The sequence below is a fragment of the Pelodiscus sinensis genome, chromosome 26 (genome assembly GCF_052426305.1).
Source record: "Pelodiscus sinensis isolate ZL-2025 chromosome 26, ASM5242630v1, whole genome shotgun sequence".
NCBI lineage: Eukaryota > Metazoa > Chordata > Testudines > Trionychidae > Pelodiscus > Pelodiscus sinensis.
Window position 1 is genome coordinate 11,449,739 of NC_143077.1, and position 22,219 is coordinate 11,471,957.

Sequence of the window (22,219 nt, forward strand, 5' to 3'; positions counted from 1 at the left end):
TTCCCTGCGCCGCGGGAGGGGGAGTTGGCCCCAGGGTTTGGCAGGAAGTCGGGACTCTGCCCTGTACCTGTAGCTGGCGACTTAAAGGGGCTGTGACTCTTTTTCTGTGTGCTGGGTTTTTTGGTTTTGGGGGGTTTTTTTGCTCTACAAAAAGACCTGGCTGCCAGGGTCCCATGGAAACTGTTCAAATTGGGCCCCGCACTTCCTAAAGCTGGCCCTGGTACCCACACTCTATCCGCTTCATTTAGCATGGACACTCTAATTGACAATGTTTTCCCCCTTTTTGCCTTCTTTTTCCTTCTCTTCCCTCTCCCCCCCAACCCTCTCTCTTTCTCTGCTATTGTTTTGGCACCTGGACTCCTTTAACTCCATTCATCTGAAGAACTGGGTTGTGCCCACAAAAGCTCAGTTGGAGTCTTGTGTCCAGTTCTGGGCACCACATTTCAAGAAAGAGGTGGAGAAATTGGAGAGGGTCCAGAGAAGAGCAACAAGAATGATTAAAGGTCTAGAGAACATGACCTATGAAGGAAGGCTGAAAGAACTGGGTTTGTTTAGTTTAGAAAAGAGGAGACTGAGGGGAGACATGGTAGCAGTTTTCAGGTATCTAAAAGGGTGTCATAAGGAGGAGGAAGAAAACTTGTTCATCTTGGCCTCTGAGGATAGAACAAGAAGCAATGGGCTTAAACTGCAGCAAGGGAGGTTTAGGTTGGACATTAGGAAAAAGTTCCTAACAGGGTGGTTAAACACTGGAATAAATTGCCCAGGGAGGTTGTGGAATCTCCATCTCTGGAGATATTATAGGGTGTGTCTAGACTACATGCCTCCTTCGACGGAGGCATGTAGATTAGCCAGATTGGAAGAGGGAAACCAGGTTTACCTGTGCCGATGAAGAAAGGCTTCTTTGTCGGCGCATCGCGTCCAGACTGCCCCGATCTGCCGACAAACAGCTGATCGGCAGATCGGGGCAGCCATTTAAATTTAAATGAAGCCGCGATTATTTTAATCGCGGCTTCATTTCCCTCTTCCGATCTGGCTAATCTACATGCCTCCGTCGAAGTAGGCATGTAGTCTAGACACACCCTAAGAGTAGGTTAGATAAATGTCTATCAGGAATGGTCTAGACAGTACTTGGTCCTGCCATGAGGGCAGGGGACTGGACTCGATGACCTCTCAAGGTCCCTTCCAGTCCTCATATTCTATGATTCTGTACAGATTTTGTTAGTCTCTAAGGTGCTGCAAAGCTATTTGTTGTTTTTTACGTTTTTTCATCCTCACCATGGCTTTGAAGGCCAGGAAGGGTTTAAGACTGGTGGGGAGTACAAACAAAACATGGTTCAGGGGTTTGCAGTGATCATGGGCCCATGTGGACTGATCTATCCAACAAACACGGCCTGGAAGATGATCTAGCTCTGAAGACATCTCAGGTGGCAGCCGGCTCTGCTGGTGACGGATGCCCCAATTTCAAATCAAGACAGGATCCCAATAATGAAACTGATTCATCACGCGAGGCCCCGGACATACGGAATTTGCACAGGAAACGATGCCGTGCTATCTGGCAACCCCACCACGTCTGCCCCATTAGAACGCATCATTCGACATCCATGATGCCTATCAGCATTTCACATTCCTGATGACTCTCCCATCTGATCATTACTCTCAGAATATTTTGCATGTAAATGGTTCCACTCTTTGCTTTCGCCTCCTGCACCAGCAATTTACGTTGCCAAGTCATCAGTTACATGTCACTGCTGGTATCCAAAGGAACTGAACTCACGCAGGCAGGGTAGGCTGACAGCAAATTCATTGGACTGTAGATTGCCCTCTTCTGCCCTTTTCCGGGGCACCAGCCGTAGACAACCAAAAGCTTTTCCCCACCTCCCCGGAGCCCTCTATCCTCTGCAGTTTGACCTCTCCGAGTGGCCTGCCGAGAGCTGTTTGAAAAGCAGTGGAAGAGCCTGCTCGTGGGATAGCAGTGCTGAACCATGCAATTTAACACTGTCCATCGAAAAGCAGGGATCTCTAGTCCCTCGGGCCGCAGCGCCCCATCTGGTGCTTGGTGGCTGCGATGTGCTGGAATGCAGGGAGCCGCCGATTGGAAAGCCGCTCTCCTCGCAGTACGCTCTGCACGCGGGAAGACACGAGATCTCCAAGAAACATCCAAACTCAGTCGCTGCACTGAGCCAATCGGCCCAGAGCGGGACACTCACTGCAGCAGGGTGGGACGGCAGGATGGAAATTAGATTAAAATTAGATTGCAAATCACTGCAAGCTGGGCAGGGAGGGGGAATCCACATAACACACAGAGGCCTTAACGGAGCCTGATGAATAAATGTAACCTTGGGTGGGCTAGACTTCACTTCATTACCCTTCTCCAGGGCTTTAAAAAAACCAACTCCCACAGAAAAGTAGCTGGGGACTAGGGATAAAAAAAGTTAACTGGTTAATCAGTAAGCATTGGTCTTACCAGCATGCTTACCAGGTAACTGGTTATGGAGGGCAGGGCTGCGGCCAGCCTGGCAGGACCTTGGCCGGCTGGAGCAGTCCCCCACTTGCAGTGTGGAGGTACCCCAGCCACATGGTTAGTCAGTTAACCAATTACATTATTTAACCAGTTAACTTTTTTACTGCCTGTTTACATCCCTGCTGGGGACCCAGAGTTGAGTCTCTAGGGATTTTCAGCAAGGATCGCATGAGGTCAGGCTCCCCACAGTCAAGTCCCAAGAGGAACAAAAGAAATGCATTTAAATAAGTAACTTTATGAAATCTTATGATGAAGAAACAAATAATGGACTGATTGGTACAACATAACATAGCTACTTTATAACATAACATAGCTAGGGTTGCCAGATGGTTGAAACAAATATACCGAATACCCCTACCCCCCCTCAAAAAAAAACACTGGGAAAAAATTCTGTTGAAGGGGGGACACCAAAGAAGGGGGGGGACACCAAAGTTGTTGAGCAAAAAAAAAAAAGGACTCCAAGGACTTATTAAGCCAAAAAAATTTTTTAAATAAAACAGCATTAAAACAGCATGTCCCCTTTAAGAGTGAGTGCAGGGCTAGAAACAGGGGAATGGTTGAGCACTAAGACCCAGGGGAAACATTGCTTCCCCTTGGTCTTTTTTGCCTGTAGCCATTTTATGCCGGCAGCCTTGGGGAACCAGGTAAGCATGGGAGCTGAGGTCGGGGGGCTGCAGGTGTTGGGGGCCAGTGAGGAGCTTGGGGAGGCCGGGCGCTGAGTGTTTATAGGGTTGCCAGGTGCCCGGCATTTTCGCCTCCTGGCCAGGGAAAATTCAGAAAATACCGGACAGCTCAGGTGTCCAGTATTCTCTGAATTGTTTTACCGGACAGGAAGTGAAAATACCAGACTGTCCGGGTGAATACTGGACACCTGGCAACCCTAAACATAGGTACCCCACAGACGTTATCTTCATGGTTACAATAAACATAAAGAGAAAATCAGAATTAAAATGAGAACAGTTCGGTCCGCCCAGATCACAGGAAGAAGAAACGCAGAGACCTCGAAAGCTTAGCTTCACCCAAGTCTCAGGCTAGGTCTACACTACAGAGTTTTTGTGGAAAAACAGATGTTTTTGCGCAAAAACTCATGGAGCGTCCACACCTCAAGTGTGTTTTTGCACAAGTAAAATGAAAGAACAGAGGGGGTTTTCCGGTGTAGGTATTCCTCCTCCTATGAAGAATAACTCCTTTTTGCGCAAGAGTTCTTGTGCAAAAAGGTGCGTGTGGACGGTGAGCAGGGGGGTTTTGTGCAAAAAGAGGCAATCGCAAAAAGCACAGGTGCCCTGTTGGCCATTCTGTAAATAGCAATCAGAGTTTCCTTTCCAGAGAGCGTCCATGCAGTCTGGACACTCTCTTGCGCAAAAGTGCATCGCTTTTTCGATGCGCTTTTGCAGTGTGGATGCGCTCTTGTGCAAGACATTTTTGTGGACAATCTCTTCCGCAAAAAGCTTCTTGAGCAAGAAGCCTGCAGAGCAGACCTAGCCTCAGTGTCTTTGATCACCAAGTCTGCACAATTTGCTGAGTCTGAACCATCTTCCCTCCACTTGCTTGTAGGAATCCTCCATTGGAATCCAGACAGACTCTTCCCCTGCAGTGGTTCACTGCTAGCGAGCCAGGTAATTGATTAACCAGTGACTCAGTTAAGTCACAAGGATACAGACTTAAGGAAAATCCTGCTGCAATGTGCTTTGCAGTGAGGGACACCAGCCTGCTTTCTGCTCCTGGTTCCGCCTCTCCCAGCTTGCACGGGGCTCATGGCCCTTAGAAAAGCAGCTGCCCTGCCTGCTTGCTCATGGAGTCTGATCCCAGCAACAGAGTAGAGCAGACCCAGAACTACCACACCCAACTCCAAAAGCTTCTGGCTGTGGGGTGCTAAATCTGCCTAGCAACATTGACCCAGACACAACTCACTCCTACCTCCTGCATGGGTCTCTTACGCTATGTCTACTCTGCAATGCTATTTCGGGATACCGGAGTATCCCAAAATAGCTATCCTGTGTCTTCACAGCAAGTCCGGTATTTTGGGCTCACTATTCCGACATCCCTGTAAACCTCATTCCACAAGGATTAAGGGACGTTTCGGAATAGCAGTTTATTTCGAAACTTGGTGCTGTGTAGAAAGTTCCAAATTACGAAATAAGCTGTTTCGAAATACACTCGAAAGAAGTGACGCAATTTGCATAGCTCAAATTGTGTCGCTTATTTCGAGCTAAGGGTGCAGTGTTGTTAGAACAATGGCGAGCCCAGAAGGAGGCCAAGGCAGAAGAGGTATGGAATTCAGCTTCTGGATAGCTTACAGTCCCACCCACCCACCCCCCCTCTTATTTCCTCACAGCTATATGATAAGATAAAAATGTGGTCTAGCTTGCACATTCCTGCCTGACGGGAAGCCATAAACCGTTATTGTCAGGAAGAGGGGGTGGGTTTTGCAAGACAAGCCACCTATTGCACTGTATATAGGACGCTTGCTATGTGCATTCGGTGTGCCTCTCCCTCTGGCATGAGTCAAGGGGAGCACCCGCTCAGCTGACCGACAAATAAAGGGCTTGGCATCTGTCCTCTTGTCTTCCGTGCCTCCTTGGGGTAATTGGGTAGCTCCAGGGGGAAACGAGCCCGTTTGGCTAACAGTGTAGATGAACCCTTAAAGATATTTCTCCCTATTAGGTACATGAATTACATAAACATGCAGCATTGCCAACCCCAATCATTCAAAAACGATGAGGCAGGTCCCCAAAATCATGAGCTTGACATCAAAATAAAGAGACCCGGGTGAAAGGTCTTTTGGTTTGCTTTCTGGTTTCCGAGGGCGAGGGTACCCTCGGGTCAGATTTTCAAGCTTTTCTTTCTCTGCAACCATGACAGCTAGGCACTTACTTTTTTAAAACATTAAAGCTAAGATTCTCTTCAACTCACATGACTTCAGAAGCTGGAGCTTTCAGAAAAGCCCCAGACGCTGAAGTGCTACCAGACCATTTGCTGTTTTTATTTTTTATAAAATCACTGACACCACTGAATACGGCTTGCTCTCCTTTATTTCTCTCCTTCCCGTGAAAGAGAAATGCTGCCTTTTGACGCTCACCAAACTCTTCTCTGGAACTTGCACTGAGATCCGTGGGTAAGGAGACCGGCTGGGCCCATATCTGCTCCCACTGCAGGCAGCACACACATGAATGTGCGCAAAGCGTGTAAGGACGTCCGGGGCACGAACAGAGCAGTTTGCTGACTAAAAGCTCTGGCGGACAAAGGCCTCACTGCTCGAAAGCACTGAGAGGCAAAGTCCAGTGGATATGCTCATGCCACTCTTGTTTCAATGAATGTGAATCTCTGCTTTAAAAATTGCTCTTTAGATGTTTCCCCTGCGGCTCTTCGGTTTGTGTGCAGGACATGGAATTCGCTCCTGTGCTGCAGGGCCAGTGATAGGCCGGGTAAGTCCCACGTCAGCCCTACATGGCCAGCGCATTACCCAAGTTCCATGTAATCATAAGAACATAAGAACGGCCGTACTGGGTCAGACCAAAGGTCCATCTAGCCCAGTATCCTGTCTGCCGACAGTGGCCAGCACCAGGTGCCCCAGAGAGGGTGGACCAAAGACAATGATCAAGCGATTTGTCTCCTGCCATCCCTCTCCAGCCTCTGACAAACAGAGGCCAAGGTCACCATTTTATCCCCTGGCTAATAGCCTTTTATGGACCTAACCTCCATGAAATTATCTAGCTTCTCTTTAAACTCTATTATAGTCCTAGCCTTCACAGCCTCCTCTGGCAAGGAGTTCCACAGGTTGACTACATGCTGTGTGAAGAAGAACTTTCTTTTATTAATCCCTTAGGGCCGAAGTGGATCTCAAGTGCCTCATAGGCTTTGGGCTGATCCCTGGTCTAGGTGAAGTTCACTTATTGCGCATTGCATTTGGCACACAGGCATGCTGCATTTAGCTCAGCAGCTGTCAATAGCTTGCAAGGACAAAATGCATCCTTCCGACAGAGAGAGAGAGAGAGAAATAAAAAAGATAGCAACTTCACAGTGCTGGGTACAACACCACTCAGCTCTAACATGGGAAACTGGGCAGGGCTGGAGTTTCTGCACCTGTCTGGCTTTCCCAGCCTGCCCCTTTCCAGCAGGCAATCAATGATTTTTTTCCTTCTTCTTATACACACAAGCCTGCCAGAGATTCCTCTTAGACCTGCCCCAACTCCCGTCTTTTCTTGTATAGTTTTGAGCGTCACTTGCTCTCGGATCCTACATTCACTCCAAGGGCACAGCAGCTAAAAGATCAGTCCCGTGTTCCACCTGTGTAACTGATTTAGTCAAGAAGGTGGGTTCATGCTCTGCCTCTGAAATCGACTCTCTGGGGCTCTTTTTAGCAATTGTTCGTCATGAGGCAGGAAGGTCAGCAGAGACTAGGGATCAGAATATGGATTTGGACCCTGGAGAGTCGAAACATCCAATTGGATGAGAGCAAGGGCCTCCCTTTGGCAGAGAAAAGACCTGGGTTTTGATGGGCTCCAACATCTTCATCTCTTGGGGCCAAATTCTGCACCACCGCCTTCAGGGGTGGCCAGGGATGTTAAATTGCGATTAATCAGCTAGTCGAGTAGTTGATGGAATTTTCATCGATTAATCAATAACGGGAGGGGGGAGCGCTTGCTACCCCCACTGCAGCTCTGCAGTTTAAATGTAGTAGGAGCCAGACGTGCAGCAGCCCGGCTCCTACTACATTTAAACTGCAGAGCCGCAGCAGGGTTAGTTCCCGGGGTGGCGTGAGCAGGGACTAAGCATTCCCCGCTTGCGCTGGCCGTGGGAGCTAACCCTGCTTGAGGTTTGAGTCGAACAACAGGGCCCCACGTTACCTGTACGGTGCAGAGGAGTGACGAGATGGCTCCCTACACTCCCTCGGGGGAAAAGGTGACAATAAGAACGTGGTTCTGGGCAAAAGTCCCTCTCACTAATAATCTGCTTCTTCAAGACAGACCCAGCAAGGAAAATAACAGAACGTCACTGGATATCAGCTACAGCCCCCAGCTCAAACCCCTCCATTGACAATCGACAACCTGTGCTAGAAAACAATCCCTCACTCTCACAGGCCTTGGGGGACAGGCCAATCCTCGCCTACAGACAACCCCCCAACCTAAAGCAAAATTCTTTCCAGCAGACACACAAAACACTTCAGACACACTCACCCAGGAACCTACCCCTGCAATAAACCCTGTTGTCCTCTCTGTCCACACATCTATACAAGCAACACCATCACATCAGCCACCACATCAGAGCTTATACAACCGCACATTCTCTGATGTGATCTAAGCCACCAAGTGCCAGCAACGCCCCTTGGCCATGGATATTGGCGAAACTGGACAGTTTATACAACGAAGAATTAATGGACGCAAGTCAGATATCAGAAATGGTAACACACAAACCTGAAGGGGAACATTTTAACCTGCCTGAGCACTCATTAATGGATTTAAAAGTAGCCATTCTTCTACAAAGGCATTTTGCCAGCCAATTACAGAGAAAGAGAGGGAGAAATTGACATGCATCTGCAAATTTGACACTCTTTATCTGGGCTTGAACAAAGACATTAATTGGGTGTTGCATTATAAAGCCAGTCTCCCCTGCATTTAACACCTCATTTACATCAAAAGCTAAGTAGGGGACACTTCCAGCCCACTCAATTAGCCTCATTAGCACTGATCCTACAATTGACAGGTCCCTTTTTTTCCTCTCCCCCTTCTTCTTCTGTTATAAATTCTGGATTCCTGTTATTTCCACTCCAGCTCATTTGATGAAGTGGGTTTTGCCCATGAAAGTGCATATTATATATATTTTTGGTAGTCTCGAAGGTGCCACAGGATTTCTCATTGTTTTTAAAGTTATAGACTAACATGGCTACCGCTCTAAGACTTTCTCGCTAATGAAGAAGATTTCAGAGAGGCAGCCATGCTAGTCTGTATCAGCAAAAATGGCTCTACAACTCTCTTCCTCAGATGTGGAAGGAAGGAAGGAAGGAAAGAGAGATACGGAGATTGGAGTGTTACAACAGTGCTAATTAATTATTAATTAACTGTTGTCACACTCCCATCTCTGTGTCCTTTTTTTCCTCTTTCTGTCTTTCTTTTCCTCTTCAGCATCTGAGGCAGAGAGCTGTAGCTCACAAAAGCTTATGCACTAATACCCTAATAAATATGTTAGTCTTTAAAGTACCACCAGACTCCTTGTTGTTTTTACCAATGTACAAAGTGCCGTGACAATGCAAAATATTACTACCGACTCGACAGTGTGCTATGGCTTGTTCCAGGCCCAGTGGGCCATGCAAAGCTGTGGGTGTAATTTTAGAGGCCGGACTGAGTCTCCTTTGAAATTTGGCTTTGAATGGTGAGGGCCAATGCAGGTAACAATTGCTGCCACATTCCGGCTGGAAGGGATGTTTAAATTACAACTGCCTATGAATGAAAAAGTGTCTGATACCAAAGAGTTGTCTGAGTACCCTTGGATGGGGCAAGGAAGGAGGGAGCGGTGCTCTGTGGGACCCACAGGCTATATCTGAGAGTGTGTCCATTTGGTGCCCAAGCTGCTTCTGATTATGATTATTTATGGAAAGGACTCTGTGCCAGCCTCTTGATAGCTTTGTAAAGACTTCTTGCCCTTGGCTTCTCTATACACTGCACCCCTCTAGCACTTTGGTGAAGAGCTTCTTCTGTGGGCATAGGTACTCCTCCCCCAGAGGCAGTAACTAGACTGAGCGGAGAAACCCTTCTGCCATCAAAGTGTTGTCTGCTGTGTCGCTCAGGGGTGTGGCTTTTCCATACGTTGCTAGTGTAGACCACACCTCAGGGGATGCCCAGCACTTGCTCATCATGGACGGCAAATGGTTTTATAATACAGAGGCCCAAAGCTCTGACTCAAGGTTGAAAGTTATATTCTAACCCGAGCAGAGAGGATGCTGATTAGATTCTAAACCAATCAGCTCTCTCAAAGGCAAGCTGACACACTCCTTGCTGGTACTCCAGCTTGCTCACACTTAGCCAAACTCTTAATAAAGAATGTCATTCTGCATGAACGGATTTTGTGAGCAAACCTCAGCCAGAAACGTCCATCACTGTGGAGAAAGTGTCAGCCTCAATTAAGCAAAGTAATGTCATTGGCAGCACCAAACCTACTGGGAACCTATGAAACACCAGCGCCTGATTTGCAAGCGATTTGTTCCCTTGACAGGTTTATCTCATTACCCAGTTTCCATTTAGCAGGAGTTTTATCGTCTGTAACATTTGTGCATAATGGAGTCACCCAATTAAAATGTTATTCCCACTAATGGCTCCGATAGTCACATTTCAATGTTTGCTAGAGCATGTTTTCCTTTCTTGAATAAGTTTCATCTTTTATCAGCTGTTTATTTAGAATTGTTTCACTTGAGACTTTAGTGCAAGCTTCATTCTCCACACCTGGACCTCCCTCTGTCCCCAATGCCATTCAAGGACACAAAGCCCTTAGTCAACAAGATGCTGATTATCATTCAAAGCTACAAGCTTCAAGCTTGCTCCAGCAAAGAGATAAGCATCTTCAGTGCCCAGTTAGCTCAGCACCCACAGAATCAGCTCTTTCATGCAAATACATTCCCCTAGGTAAGTATTAACAACAAGGAGCCTGATGGCAACTTAAAGACTAATAATTCATAGAATCATAGAACCATAGAGCTGGAAGAGACCTTAGAAGGTCATCAAGTCCAGCCCCCTGCTCTAGGCAGGACCAATCCCAACTAAATCAATCCAGCCAGGGCTTTGTCAAGCCAAGACTTAAACACCTCTAAGAATACACCCACAATTGTATTATGGCATCAGCTTTCATGAGTTGCAACTCACTTCATCAGATGCATGAAATGAAAGACAAAGGAAACTGAAAGGAAACAGAGACAGGAGTGTTATATCAGAGCTCATGCACTCAGGGTGGATGTGGATAAGGTGAGGATACCTAAAGGGGAAAATTACTTATTGTAAAGAGCGAGCCATTCCCGGGCCCCTATTCAGACAGTGTCAAATTTGCATAAGAATTCCAGCTCCACCGTTTCATGTGGTAGCATGTTTTTGAAAGGGGCTTGTTTTGTTTTGTTTTGAGGATGGCAACTTTTAAGTCTGTAGCTGTGTGTCAAAAACAGGCTGCAGGATGAAATTCATATGCAGATTGGACACCATCAGAATGGGTCTGAATAAGGATTGGGAATGGTTCTCTCATTACAAGAAGTAATTTTCCACTCCATTACAATAAGTAACTCCCCCTTCTTATCCACGTCCACCCTGGTTGAATTAGCTCTGATGTAACCTCCCTTCTCTATATGCCTACTGATTCCTTTCTCTTTCATTTCATTCATTTGATGCAGTGAGTTGCAGCTCATGAAAGTTTTTGCCATAATAAAATTGTTTGTCTTTTTCAGCAAAAATAACAAGAAATCGGGTGGCACCTTAAAGACTAACACAGCCACTTCTGAAACTTATATAGGTATTGTTAGGGAGCCAGTCACCAGGGTATATATCACCAAACAAACTTCGCTTTCCTCCTACTGAGAATTGTTCTGTACCTGGCACTGCCCATGAGGGTCCCAGTGCTCAGACAAAATAGGGGCAAGTATCCCCTTGAAATTAGACCTTGCTTGATTTTAAATTCCCCTCAATAGCTTCTCTTAACTGAATACCAGCAAATTACTTAGAATATATTCAAAGTTTATCAGATATTTAATTTCAGAATCATATTCTTTACACAATTGACACACACACTCTCTCCATATGCATGCATTGACCATAGGTACACACACACACATGCACACACACTTCACAATCAAACAACTCTCCCAGAATTACCTAGCATTGCTGGCAGCCATCCCTATTAGAATGCACACGTGAAGCAAAGACAGCTATGGTCTGTGTTTAGATCAGAGACCTCCAAGGAATGCTTCAGTGTTCCAGGAACTGGTCTTATGGGATCATTACATGGCCCTCTTCGCGTGGAGTCAGTACTCACCTAGTAGATCCACTTAGGGCCAGGCTATGGCTGTGTCTACACTGCAACGGTTTGGCAACAAAAGTGCTGTCGACATTCCAAAGTCGCCAAAAGTGAAAACCAGTCAAACTGGTTTTCCTGCCTCCCACTGTCACTGTTTCATGGCTACGTTGCTAGCGCCCTCTCGACAGATAGAGCAAAGCATTGTGGGTAAACATCTCACAGTGCAGAGTTGTGGGAAGGCCAAGCTGATCCCTGCACTTCTTGGGATTACCTCGTAGCTCTGTGAGCTCTCTGTGCTGAGGAATGTCAAAGCAGCACAGCAGTCTCTCCAGCCCTCCCCCTGCAGCTGCAGCCTGCCAGCCACTGTGCTCCTAGAGCAGGGTAGAACAGGAGCATCCCAATGATTTGTTCTCCAAATGGAACAGCTCACTCAGCTGTCAGATACTTCCTGGAGCTTTGAAAGGGGAGGGGCATATGTCTGCAGGGCCACAGAGATCACAAAACACTAAGGCTGTGTCTACACTGGCATGAATTTCCAGAACTGCTTAAAACGGAATACTATTCCGTTTTCAGTTTTTCCGGAAAAGGAGCGTCTATATTGGCAGGCTGCTTTTCCGGAAAAGCCCTTTTTCCGGAAAAGCGTCTGTGGCCAATGTAGACGCACTTTTCCGGAAAAGAGCCCCGATCGCCATTTTCGCGATCGGGGCTTTTTTCCGGAAAAGACTACTGGGCTGTTTGCACTGGCCCTTTTCCAGAACAGTGTTCCGGAATAAGGACTTATGCCCGAGCGGGAGCAGAATAGTTTTTCCAGAATAGCGGCTGATTTTGTACAGTAGAGCATCGTTGCTGGAAATTCAAGGGCCAGTGTAGACAGCTCGCAGCTTATTCGGAAAAGCAGCTGATTTTCCGGAATAAGTGGCCCAGTGTAGACACAGCCCATGTGCAGACTTCGTAGGATACATGCTAAAGTAAGTTCTCTTGACAAAACAAACAGCAGAGTTCACAGTGGCTCTTCGTTGAAACTAAAGGGAAGGGAAAAGACAAAAGTCTCTCAGAGGGGTGGACGTTTTTTGTTGCCAAAACTGGGCATTTCTTCCGACAAAAGTCGCATTACAGTGTAAATGCTCTCACTGTTTTGTCACCAAAAGGCAGTTTTTGGTGACAAAACATGCCATGTAGACAAGGCCTTAGTGTTGTGGGGCTCTGGGTAGGGATTAGGGATGTTAAATATTGGTTAATTGAACAGTTGATTAACCTCATGAATTCTTATCAGTTACTTGACTATTGTATAGTACCCAGGGGTGGGGCCAGCAGCCAGTGCCACTCCTGAGGAGCCTCCCGCCACTCTGCACTGCTGCTTCTGTATCAGAGGCAGCAGTGCGGGGTGCCAGGCAGGAGCTGGGACACAAGGGGAGCCAGTTTAAAAACCAGCTCCCCTCACAGACCAGCTGCCTGTCACCCTGCACTACTGCCTCTGATACAGAGGCAGCAGCACGGGGTGGCAGCATCCCCTGTCCAGCGGGGGCTGAACTCCCAGGCCCCATTTGACTCAGAACTGAGGTGGGCTGCCTGCCTGCCTGGCTCCTAATACACTTTAAATGCAGAACTGCAGCAGGGGTAGGTCCCGGATCCAGCATGAGCCAGGACTGAGCTGGGCTGCTGACCAGCCTGCTAAAAAAATATACTGGCAAGGGGGCGTGGAAATGCATATAGTCTATAGCATTAACCTATAATCTTTTGCTAATCGGTTATTTAACTACACTATTACTTCCCTCTTAGGGATGTCAGCAAGTAGACGACTACACGATTAACTGATACTCTTGTTGACTACACACATCCCCCCCTTGCTGCCTCTAATACAGAGGCAGCAAGATGAAGGAGCAGGAACCGGTGCACATGAAGAGCTGGTTTAAAAACTGGCTCCCCACAAGCACTAGATCTGCCTGCCGCACCCCCTCTCTGATAGAGAGGCAGCAGCATGAAGGGTGAGGAGGCAGGCTGGAGCCAATATGCAGGGGAGTTGTCCAGCTCCATGAGCCTGCCTCTCCCTCCCTTATTGTCTCCTACAGAGGTGGGGAGGAGCAAGAAGCCAGTGCTGAGGGAAGCTGACTTAAAAGCCAATTCCCCCCAGCACCAGCTCGCAGGTGCCACTTGCTCCCCCTCCCGTTGCCTCTATCAGAAGCAGCAGCCGGGAGGAGGGGTGCAGCAAAGCAGCCACTGCGGCAGCACTCCCTGTCCGTGGGGGGTCCGAACTCCCTGTGGACAGAGGCTGCGCCGCATCCCACAGAGCAGCCTGTATCTGCGGCCAGCCTGGGCACACAATTGCAGACAGGTGCAACCCATGTAACATCGTCGGGCCATACAGGTAGCACTGGATATGGCCCTCCCAACACATTGCGGGTTGCATACCAGCGCACAATGGCAAACCAGCTGAGAACCACTGCCCTGGCTATAACGGTTGCCAAGAAAGCCTCAGCCACAGGTCAGCTGTGTGACCCGCGTACGCCCAACCATGCCACTGCCTGGTGAAACTGGAACGTGAGCGCCTGGCGCTGCATGACTCCCTGCAAGCCACTGGCCACCCCGTAGCCAAAAGCCGAGCCCAGGGAGCAGCGCCATGGCCTGGGCCCTCCACCTGGGCCCCTGTGTGCTAGCAGGAGGCTGGCCCAGCTCATGACTGGGTCGGGTTTAAAGCCCAGGCCACGCCCCTGCGGGCTGGAATAATGCCCAGCCACGCCCCTCGGCAGCACAATCCCGCCGCGGAGCAATAATGGGAGGCTGCAGCGCGGAAGGAGTTAATTCAGAGCCGGGCCCCAGCTCGTCTATGCGCAGCTGGGACTGTACCATGCAACCGGGGTGGGGGAGAGACACGTCAACCAGTCCTTCTCAGTTCTCCAAAGAGGCCTCTCTAGTCTTCTTCCCCCCAACATGTATGTAGGCTGTTCCAGGGCTCCTCGCTCCCCCATGAATGGGCTGCCCTAGGAGAGTAGATTTTGCGTGAGCAGGGCCTGCCCGCACCGATTCCGGCCGAAGCGCTCTCTCCCTCCGTTGCCGCTGGGAGGACATTTCTGTGGGACACGCTCAAGCTGTGGCAGCGCGGCGCCGCGGGCGGGCGGAGGGCGGCGCCGCAGCTCCGGCGGAAGCCAGTCGGGGTCCCCGCCTCCCCCGCTGCCGGGCTGCAGCGCACAGCGGAGCCGCCGCCCCGCTGGCCGGAGCGTGCAGGGGCCTGGCCCCTCCCCCCACCAGGCCCCCGAGCGACCCCTCCCCCAACCGAGCCCCGGACCGGAGCCGACCCCTCCCCCAACCGGAACCGACCCCTCCCCCAACCGGACCTGACCCGTGATTGACCCTCCCCCCAACCGAACAGGCCCCGTGACCGTCCCCCCAATTAGACCCAACCTCCCCCCCCCGCTGAGCCCCTTCCCCCCCCTCCAATGACCAACTCCTCTTCCCCTGGCTGACCGCCCCCCCAAGTCTTCCTCTGTGCCCAGACCCCGTCCCCCAGCTCAGCTCTGGCCCATCCGCGAGCAGGGGCAGAGTCCGGACACGCTCCACGCTGGCTGCCAGCCCTGCCCTGCCCGCCCCCTCCCCGGCACAGCCCCCCGCGCCATGGCCCGGCTGAGACGCAGAGCCTGCATCGCCCTCTTCCTCTTCACCCTCTTCCTCTTCGGCACCATGATGGGCCTGCGGACGCTGAAACCCTCCGACGGCTTCTCAGACCTGGCCCCGGGGCTGGAGCTGGCGCCCTTCGTGGAGCGAGGGGAGAGGCGCGCTGTCTCCCATGAGGCTGTCTCCCGCCCCCAGGTGGCTACCAGCAGCGATGCCAAGGCACCGACGCCTCCCATGTACTACGACCTACACATCTTCTACTACATGTGGTACGGGAACCCCCACTCCGATGGAAAGTACCTTCACTGGGACCATGTCATGGTGCCGCACTGGGACCCCAAGATATCTGCCAGCTACCCCAAAGGGCGGCACAGCCCCCCAGAAGACATTGGCTCTAGTTTCTACCCTGAGCTGGGCCCTTACAGCTCCAGGGACCCGGAAGTGCTGGAGGAGCACATGAACCAACTGAAAGCCGCAGCAATTGGTAAGGATGCTCTGGCTTGTGTGTCGTCATTATTTCGTCAATACACCCTAACGCTTTCCTAGATGTTAGGTACCAGACGAGGCCCCAGTCCTTCAAGCTGATCTGTACAGCTGAGCTTCTGCACCCTAGTGAAGCCAGTGGTGTTCCAGGCACAGGCCTGCTTGCTGGAGGAGTTTCTGGGTGAACAAGATAAGAATTTTTAACATACTGGGGAAAGGCCAGTTGGTGCCAAGGGGGTTAAGTTAACTAAGATGTAAGCACCAAGAAAAGGAGACACTGAAGAACATAAGAATGGCCAGAGTGGGTCAGACCAAAGATCCATCTAGCCCAGTATCCTGTCTACCAACAGGGTCAATACCAGATGCCCCAGAGGGAGGGAATACAACAGGTAATCATCACGTGATCCCTCTCCTGTCATCCATTTCCACACAGAGCCGGGATGGGTCGGAATTTTGTCCTTAGCCTAATAGCCATTGATGGACCTAACCTCCATGAATCAATCTAGCTCCTTTTTGAATCCTGTTAAAATCCTAGTCTTCACAACACCCTCTGGCAAGGAGTTCTACAGGTTAGCAGTACAAAGCAGGTGCAGTAGCAGTAATAGGAATTAATTAAAGGAAATTGTAGACTGAACAGAAAAGAAAATGTACCGTATAGTGTTTCTCCAAATGTTTACCTGCGTGCTTAATTTTACTTAGGTGAGCACTCACACTGAAGTTAAGGGGGTACTTGCATGACTCAAGTTAAGCAGGATGGGAAACACAGTTATAAACCCCAGGGTGTTAAATGCACCTTTACCTGAGTGCAAGGATTTGAAAGACTGTCATGCTACAAACTGAAGTAAAATGTCTACATGAAGACTACTAGAAAACACTGATTACAACTGGTCGAAAAAGCAGCTTGTAGCAAAGCTACCAATTTTCAAAAGTTGTTTGAATAAACTGCATGCCTTTTGCCTTCACAAAAAGTAAAAAACTTATTTAAGACCCTCAGAAGGCATTGTTGGAATGAAAATAATACTGACAGGTTGGGTACATTCTGTGCTTGCCTTAAAGGCTGTTTGCTTTTCAACTTGCATATTTTGCTGTTGAGCTTGCACAGTGTAGTAGTATACATACAGCAGACCAATTATATACTGTATTAAACAGCCTCATTAGCACTGGTGCCAAAGTGTATTTTATTAAGCAATCGGCCCCTTCAGGTTTGTGTGCTATACATGTTCACATAGGACAAGTGAATTCCAAAATTAAACAAATGCTATAAATTGCCAAATCTGACTCTTGAAAGGGGCAGATGTCCCAGCTCTCACGATATGAAAGGTTTTAGGGAACCTTTGACTCCAAACATTAAGGATCTCTGAGATGTGGCAGCCTACTACCTCCCTAGCATTGGGCTGAATCAGTGGTACATTCACTGTCATCAGCACCTCTTTAGGTAGCATTGGGTGTGTTTGATCTTGGAGATTTCCCATCCAAGTACTGGCCTAACCCAGCCCAGTCTGCTTTCAAGGTCAGGTGGGATCACCTGAGGAAGGTAGCCTGAACCTGATCAAAACAATCAACATTGGCTCTGTTCCAGTGAAAATTGCATACATTTGAGTAAGTTAATGACATCATTATGTGATTGTTAATGAAATAGTGAGCAAGAGGAAGTCAGTTGCACCAGTTCATCCTAATTTGGCCTTGTACTAAAGTGGCTTTGTTTGCCCTGGATTCAGTATAGTTCTCCAGCCATCACCTAAGATGCAAGTAGCTTGCTAGTTTGGGACTGTTAAGTACAGATGAAATTTCAGCACCTCCCTACTATGGACAGCTCCATTATTAAATTACAGTGTTGGTGAACAAAAGCTTCTTTATAGACAGATACTTTTCATTTGAAAGAGGTCATGGTGTTTACCAGCTTTCTGTCAATTAACCCTTTCCTTTTCAAATGCAGTGTCTTTGTGCTATAACAGATTTAAAACAGCCATGCTGCAGATCTTCCACATAACTAAACAGGAACGTATTATTAATCCAGACTAGGGTCTTTCCACCATGCACTTGCTCAGGCACTTGGCACTCCCCCTCTTATAGAACTCTGCCAATGGTGATGCTATTGAGGAGTAGGAATTTTAACTTCATCCTGAGGAATTCTCAAGTTATTACCCTGCTACTAATTATACCTAACAGTGTGACCATCCTGCAAATGCTTGAAGATAATTATTCCCATCTCCCCACACCTGGGTGTCAAGACATAGGCTCTATCCAGCCTGGAGCCTATCACCCTCCTATTTTAAGGGGTTTCCTCAAATCTGAGCTGTAACTCCTTTGACAACTAAACTTAGAGCACACTGTGCAGTTAGACTGACTCGAAACAACGGGAGTTGTGGTGCTGTGGGGGAGAGGCAGAAGGCAGGCAGGGTTTAAATATCATTGCATTTGGTTGGTCCTGACCTGCAACTTGTCGCAGGGGTCCTGGTTTTGTCATGGTACCCTCCTGGCTTGGCAGATGATAACGGGGAGCCATCAGATAGTCTGGTGCCATTTATCTTGGATGCCGCACACAGATACGCCATAAAGGTAAGGTTGCTCTCTCTCTCTCATTGTTTGAAGCTATTAAACTAATTGCTCAAATTAAGCAGGAGTTGCCGCTGTGCTTCTCTGGCAGGAGCCTGCTCTTCTGTCTCAGTGGCTTTGTGTTATTTTTAACTGCTCATTATGGGAGGCAGTGGGGAGTCTTTATTTTGCCACAGCTGAGCACAAACAAGCATCACTTCATGACAGGGCTTAACAGCTTGTTTTCACAAACATTAAAACTAATCTGGACAAGGCTACTATAAAAAGCATTTTTGCACCAGCTTCCAGGACAGGTGACGTGCCCTATTATGATGGAACGAACCCTCAGCTAGTTTGCTGCAAGGGGGCAGGCAAGGTAGCGTCTGTCTAGGGATATAAAATTCCATGTAATTGGGGAACTGGTTAAACATGAAGCAAACTTCACATTTAACCAGTTATCCAATTGGAGTGCCCCTCCCGCCACAATCTGGCTGGAGTGGCCCCTGCTTGCAGCCCCCCAGGTCCTCCGCAGACGGGGCAGCTCCATGTGCCAGGAGCAGCTCCTGTTTGTGATGCACCCATGGAGCTTGAACAGGCTCCTGCCCACAGTGGGCGGAGAGCTGCTCCAGCCCCCACCAGTTAACCGGAACCGGTAAGCATCACCCATGAAAGGTGATGCTTACCAGTTAATCTATCACATTCCTACTATCAGCTTGGGATGGGCATTGTGACTTCTTCAGAGGGCTTGGGATCTGCTGACTTTGCCACCTGAAAAGCATGTGCTGTAAGATCACCGTCACCCCATCTCTGGGATTTATTTTGAAGGTTGCCTTCCACATCCAGCCGTACAAAGGGCGTGATGACCACACTGTGCATGAGAACATTAAATACATCATAGACAGGTAAGTGCTTGGCCTTCAGTAGCTGCCACGAGCGTGCATTTCAGGCCCAACAATGGGGTGGGATACAAAGCAGAGTTTCAGGCTAGCCATGTCTCACTTGCTCTGTGTGTGAACTCAGTGGCTACATCTACACTGGCATGATTTTGCCCAAGAACTCTTTTGCAGAAGAGTTCTTGTGCAAAAACTCTTCCAGAGGAGAACGTCTACACTGGCATGTGCCTTTGCGCAAGGGATGTGCTTTTGCGCAAGAGCATCCATGCCAGTGAAGACGCTCTCTTGCGCAAGAAAGCTCTGATGGCCATTTTAACCATAGGGCTTTCTTGCGCAAGAAATTCATGTTGCCGGTCTACATTGGCCTCTTGCGCAAGAACAGTTGCGCAAGAGGGCTTATTCCTGAGCAAGAGCATCATAGTTCTTGCGCAAGAAGCACTGATTTCATACATTAGAACGTCAGTGTTCTTGCGCAAGAACTCACGGCCAGTGTAGACAGGCAGCAAGTTTTTGTGCAAAATGTAGACACAGCCAGTAAGTTATGCTGCAGGGTGCAGTAGCAGAGAAACTCAACACAACATCATATAATTGTTTATAAATCACCTTTTACACATATGGCCTCCTCAGCAACCCTGAAGAGTATATTAGCCCCAGAGTCTGTAGAAGAAGCCATTGCCAGAAGTCTTAACAAGAAAATCAGATGTAAATGCTGGGGAAGCTTTTCCCCGAGGGTCACTAGCTGGAATGTAGGCGAGCCAGGCAGTACCCCAAAGCTGTTACCAGTTTGTAAATGGGCATGTGTCCGTGCAGCGTTTATTGGCACATCGAGGGCAGTCGTCCCTGCAAGTTGTCTCGAGTGTAAGCTAGTCTGACGGGAGCCTACCAGGAATGCAACAAAGCTTTCCTCTTCCTCCAGGCATTCCCTTGGGGTGATAGAGTGGGTCTGAAATGCTGGTCAGTCCAGTGCAAATCCTCACTTGTGTCTATCCGGGGGCAGTGCAGCCGAACCACTCTGGTAATGGCAACACAGGGTGCATGGGAAGGATGAAAGTGAAGCATGCAACTGAGGTGGGTGCCAGGCTGCACTTGCCTGGTAATGGGAATACCTGCCTGCTAGTCAACATGGGGCTTGCTCCCCGGCTCCCGATCTCTCACGGAAATGCTGTGTGCTCTCTCTAGGTATGGCTCACACGCAGCTTTTTATAAGTACAAGACCAGTACAGGACGGAGCCTCCCATTATTTTACATTTATGATTCTTATCTGACACCTCCCGAATCCTGGGCCAACCTCTTCACCCCGTCGGGCTCTCATTCCCTGCGCAATACCCCGTACGATGCAGTGTTCATAGCACTGCTGGTGGAAGAAGGACACAAGCATGACATCCTCTCCGCAGGATACGATGGCATGTACACGTATTTTGCATCCAATGGCTTCTCTTTCGGATCATCCCACCAGAACTGGAAAACTCTCAAAGCCTTCTGCGACTCAAACAACCTGATGTTCATTCCCAGCGTCGGCCCAGGCTACATTGACACTAGTATCCGCCCATGGAACAACCACAACACTCGTAACCGAGTCAATGGGAAATATTATGAAACAGCTCTGCAGGCGGCACTCATGGTGCGGCCGGAGATTGTCTCCATCACTTCCTTCAATGAGTGGCACGAAGGCACTCAGATTGAGAGAGCCATCCCTAAGAAGACACTGACACGCCTGTATCTGGACTACCTGCCGCATCAGCCGAACATGTATCTGGAGCTGACCCGCAGGTGGGCAGAACACTTCAGCAAGGAGAAGGAGCAATGGCTGATGTGATCATTCTGCATGGGAAGCCTCCATGCTCTACAGCCCGTCCTTGCTCTACGAAAAAGGTCACAGTCAAAAGAATCGGTTGTGAGATGGGTGCTTTAAGAAGCCGTTGGGAAAGCAGCTTATGAGTCACAGTGTCTGATCAGGGCTGGTAGGTTTATCCAGTGTTCTCCATGAACAGCCCGGAGGATGGTTTACAGCACCAACTCAACCACCACAGGTTGAAATGTTAGTGAGTGGAGGAGTCTCTACGCAGCTCTCAGATCTACTGCTGCTGTGAGTTTAGGACAAATGTCCCTTTTAAACTCTTCTAGATCTGAACTGGCCTGTAAGTGACCAGACCAGGGAGTGAATGAGCAAGAGATCAATTTTTCCTCCGGTGCAGATGTTTAGTGTGGTATTTTACGTATAAGCTGGGCTCCTAGCCCTAGCATGTATTTTATCCTTGGCCCCTTCACCAGTTGCCTGCTGATTATATACTCCTCACTCCACTAGCAGCTCTTAAGAGTGTGACTCCCCTTCTTAGTTGATTAAAGAGTTAATTGTTCCTCAAAATTGTTTATCATAGAAGAAACTAAACCATGCAGTTGACGACCCTTTGGTGCGGGGTGGCATCTGTGATCCATTCTACCCAAATAACTAAAAATAATTAGAGCTTGAATGCTGGTGATTTTAAACCTATTGTATGTATTGGCCACCAATGGACTGCAAATGCTCTTTTAGTGTTTCACATGTTCAAAACTTAGCCTTAACTTTGTTTTACTCTCCTCTCTAGAATCAAAAGACGTGCAACCAGTGGCAATAAACTGTAACAGAAAACACTAATGTGTTCTCCCAGAAGGAAGTTACATCACTATAGAATAAATATCCTTTTTAGTAACCATGGTACATGCAGGCCCTTCTAAATCGGTTGTTTTAAGAACTCGTTTGTACTTGTCTTTTTCTTAATAAAGTGAGAAGTGGCAGCTTTAGATCTGAGTGCATGAAACTACCTTTTTACATTAATTATGCTTAATTTATACAGATTTGGACTTGCTGCAGTTAAAGTGCTAGTGGTTTTGTTTTTCTCCATTGAAATTACTGTCATTTGCATTACATCTGGCATATCGCTCCAGGTCAGTAGTTCTCCACGTGTGGTCCACAGACCGTCTTGCAGCCCCCACCAGCTCAGGGCTCACCTCCTCTGCAGCAGGGAGCCTGCACTGGCACTCCAGCAATATCCCCCCTTCCCCCACAAGATTGGAGCACCCGCACTGGTTTCTCTTGGCAGGGGAGGCCTCACAGACCAGGTCCAGCTCACTGAGAAGGAAGTTCTGCCTGCTGCCACTGCCCCTCCCTCCGGCTGGGGGACCAGCAGCACAGAAAACCGCTTGCCTGGAG

General features: G+C 48.7%; 1 protein-coding gene across 3 annotated transcripts; it reads left to right on the forward strand.

The window, feature by feature from the left end:
* Positions 1-14,308: 14,308 nt before the first annotated feature.
* Positions 14,309-21,810, forward strand: MANEAL (mannosidase endo-alpha like). Of its 3 annotated transcripts, none has more exons than XM_025190237.3 (5): positions 14,309-15,602; positions 18,051-18,160; positions 18,962-19,038; positions 20,209-20,799; positions 21,615-21,810. In XM_025190237.3, exons 1-5 carry the CDS (start codon positions 15,119-15,121, stop codon positions 21,649-21,651), a joined length of 1,299 nt encoding a protein of 432 aa, XP_025046022.3. In that variant the 5' UTR covers positions 14,309-15,118; the 3' UTR covers positions 21,652-21,810. The 3 variants fall into 3 exon arrangements, 2 of the variants coding, with proteins under 2 accessions (XP_025046022.3, XP_006134310.3); XR_012897559.2 differs by having other exon boundaries at positions 14,311-15,602; positions 20,209-21,115; XM_006134248.5 differs by having other exon boundaries at positions 14,311-15,602; positions 20,209-21,810.
* The last annotated feature ends 409 nt before the right edge of the window (positions 21,811-22,219 follow it).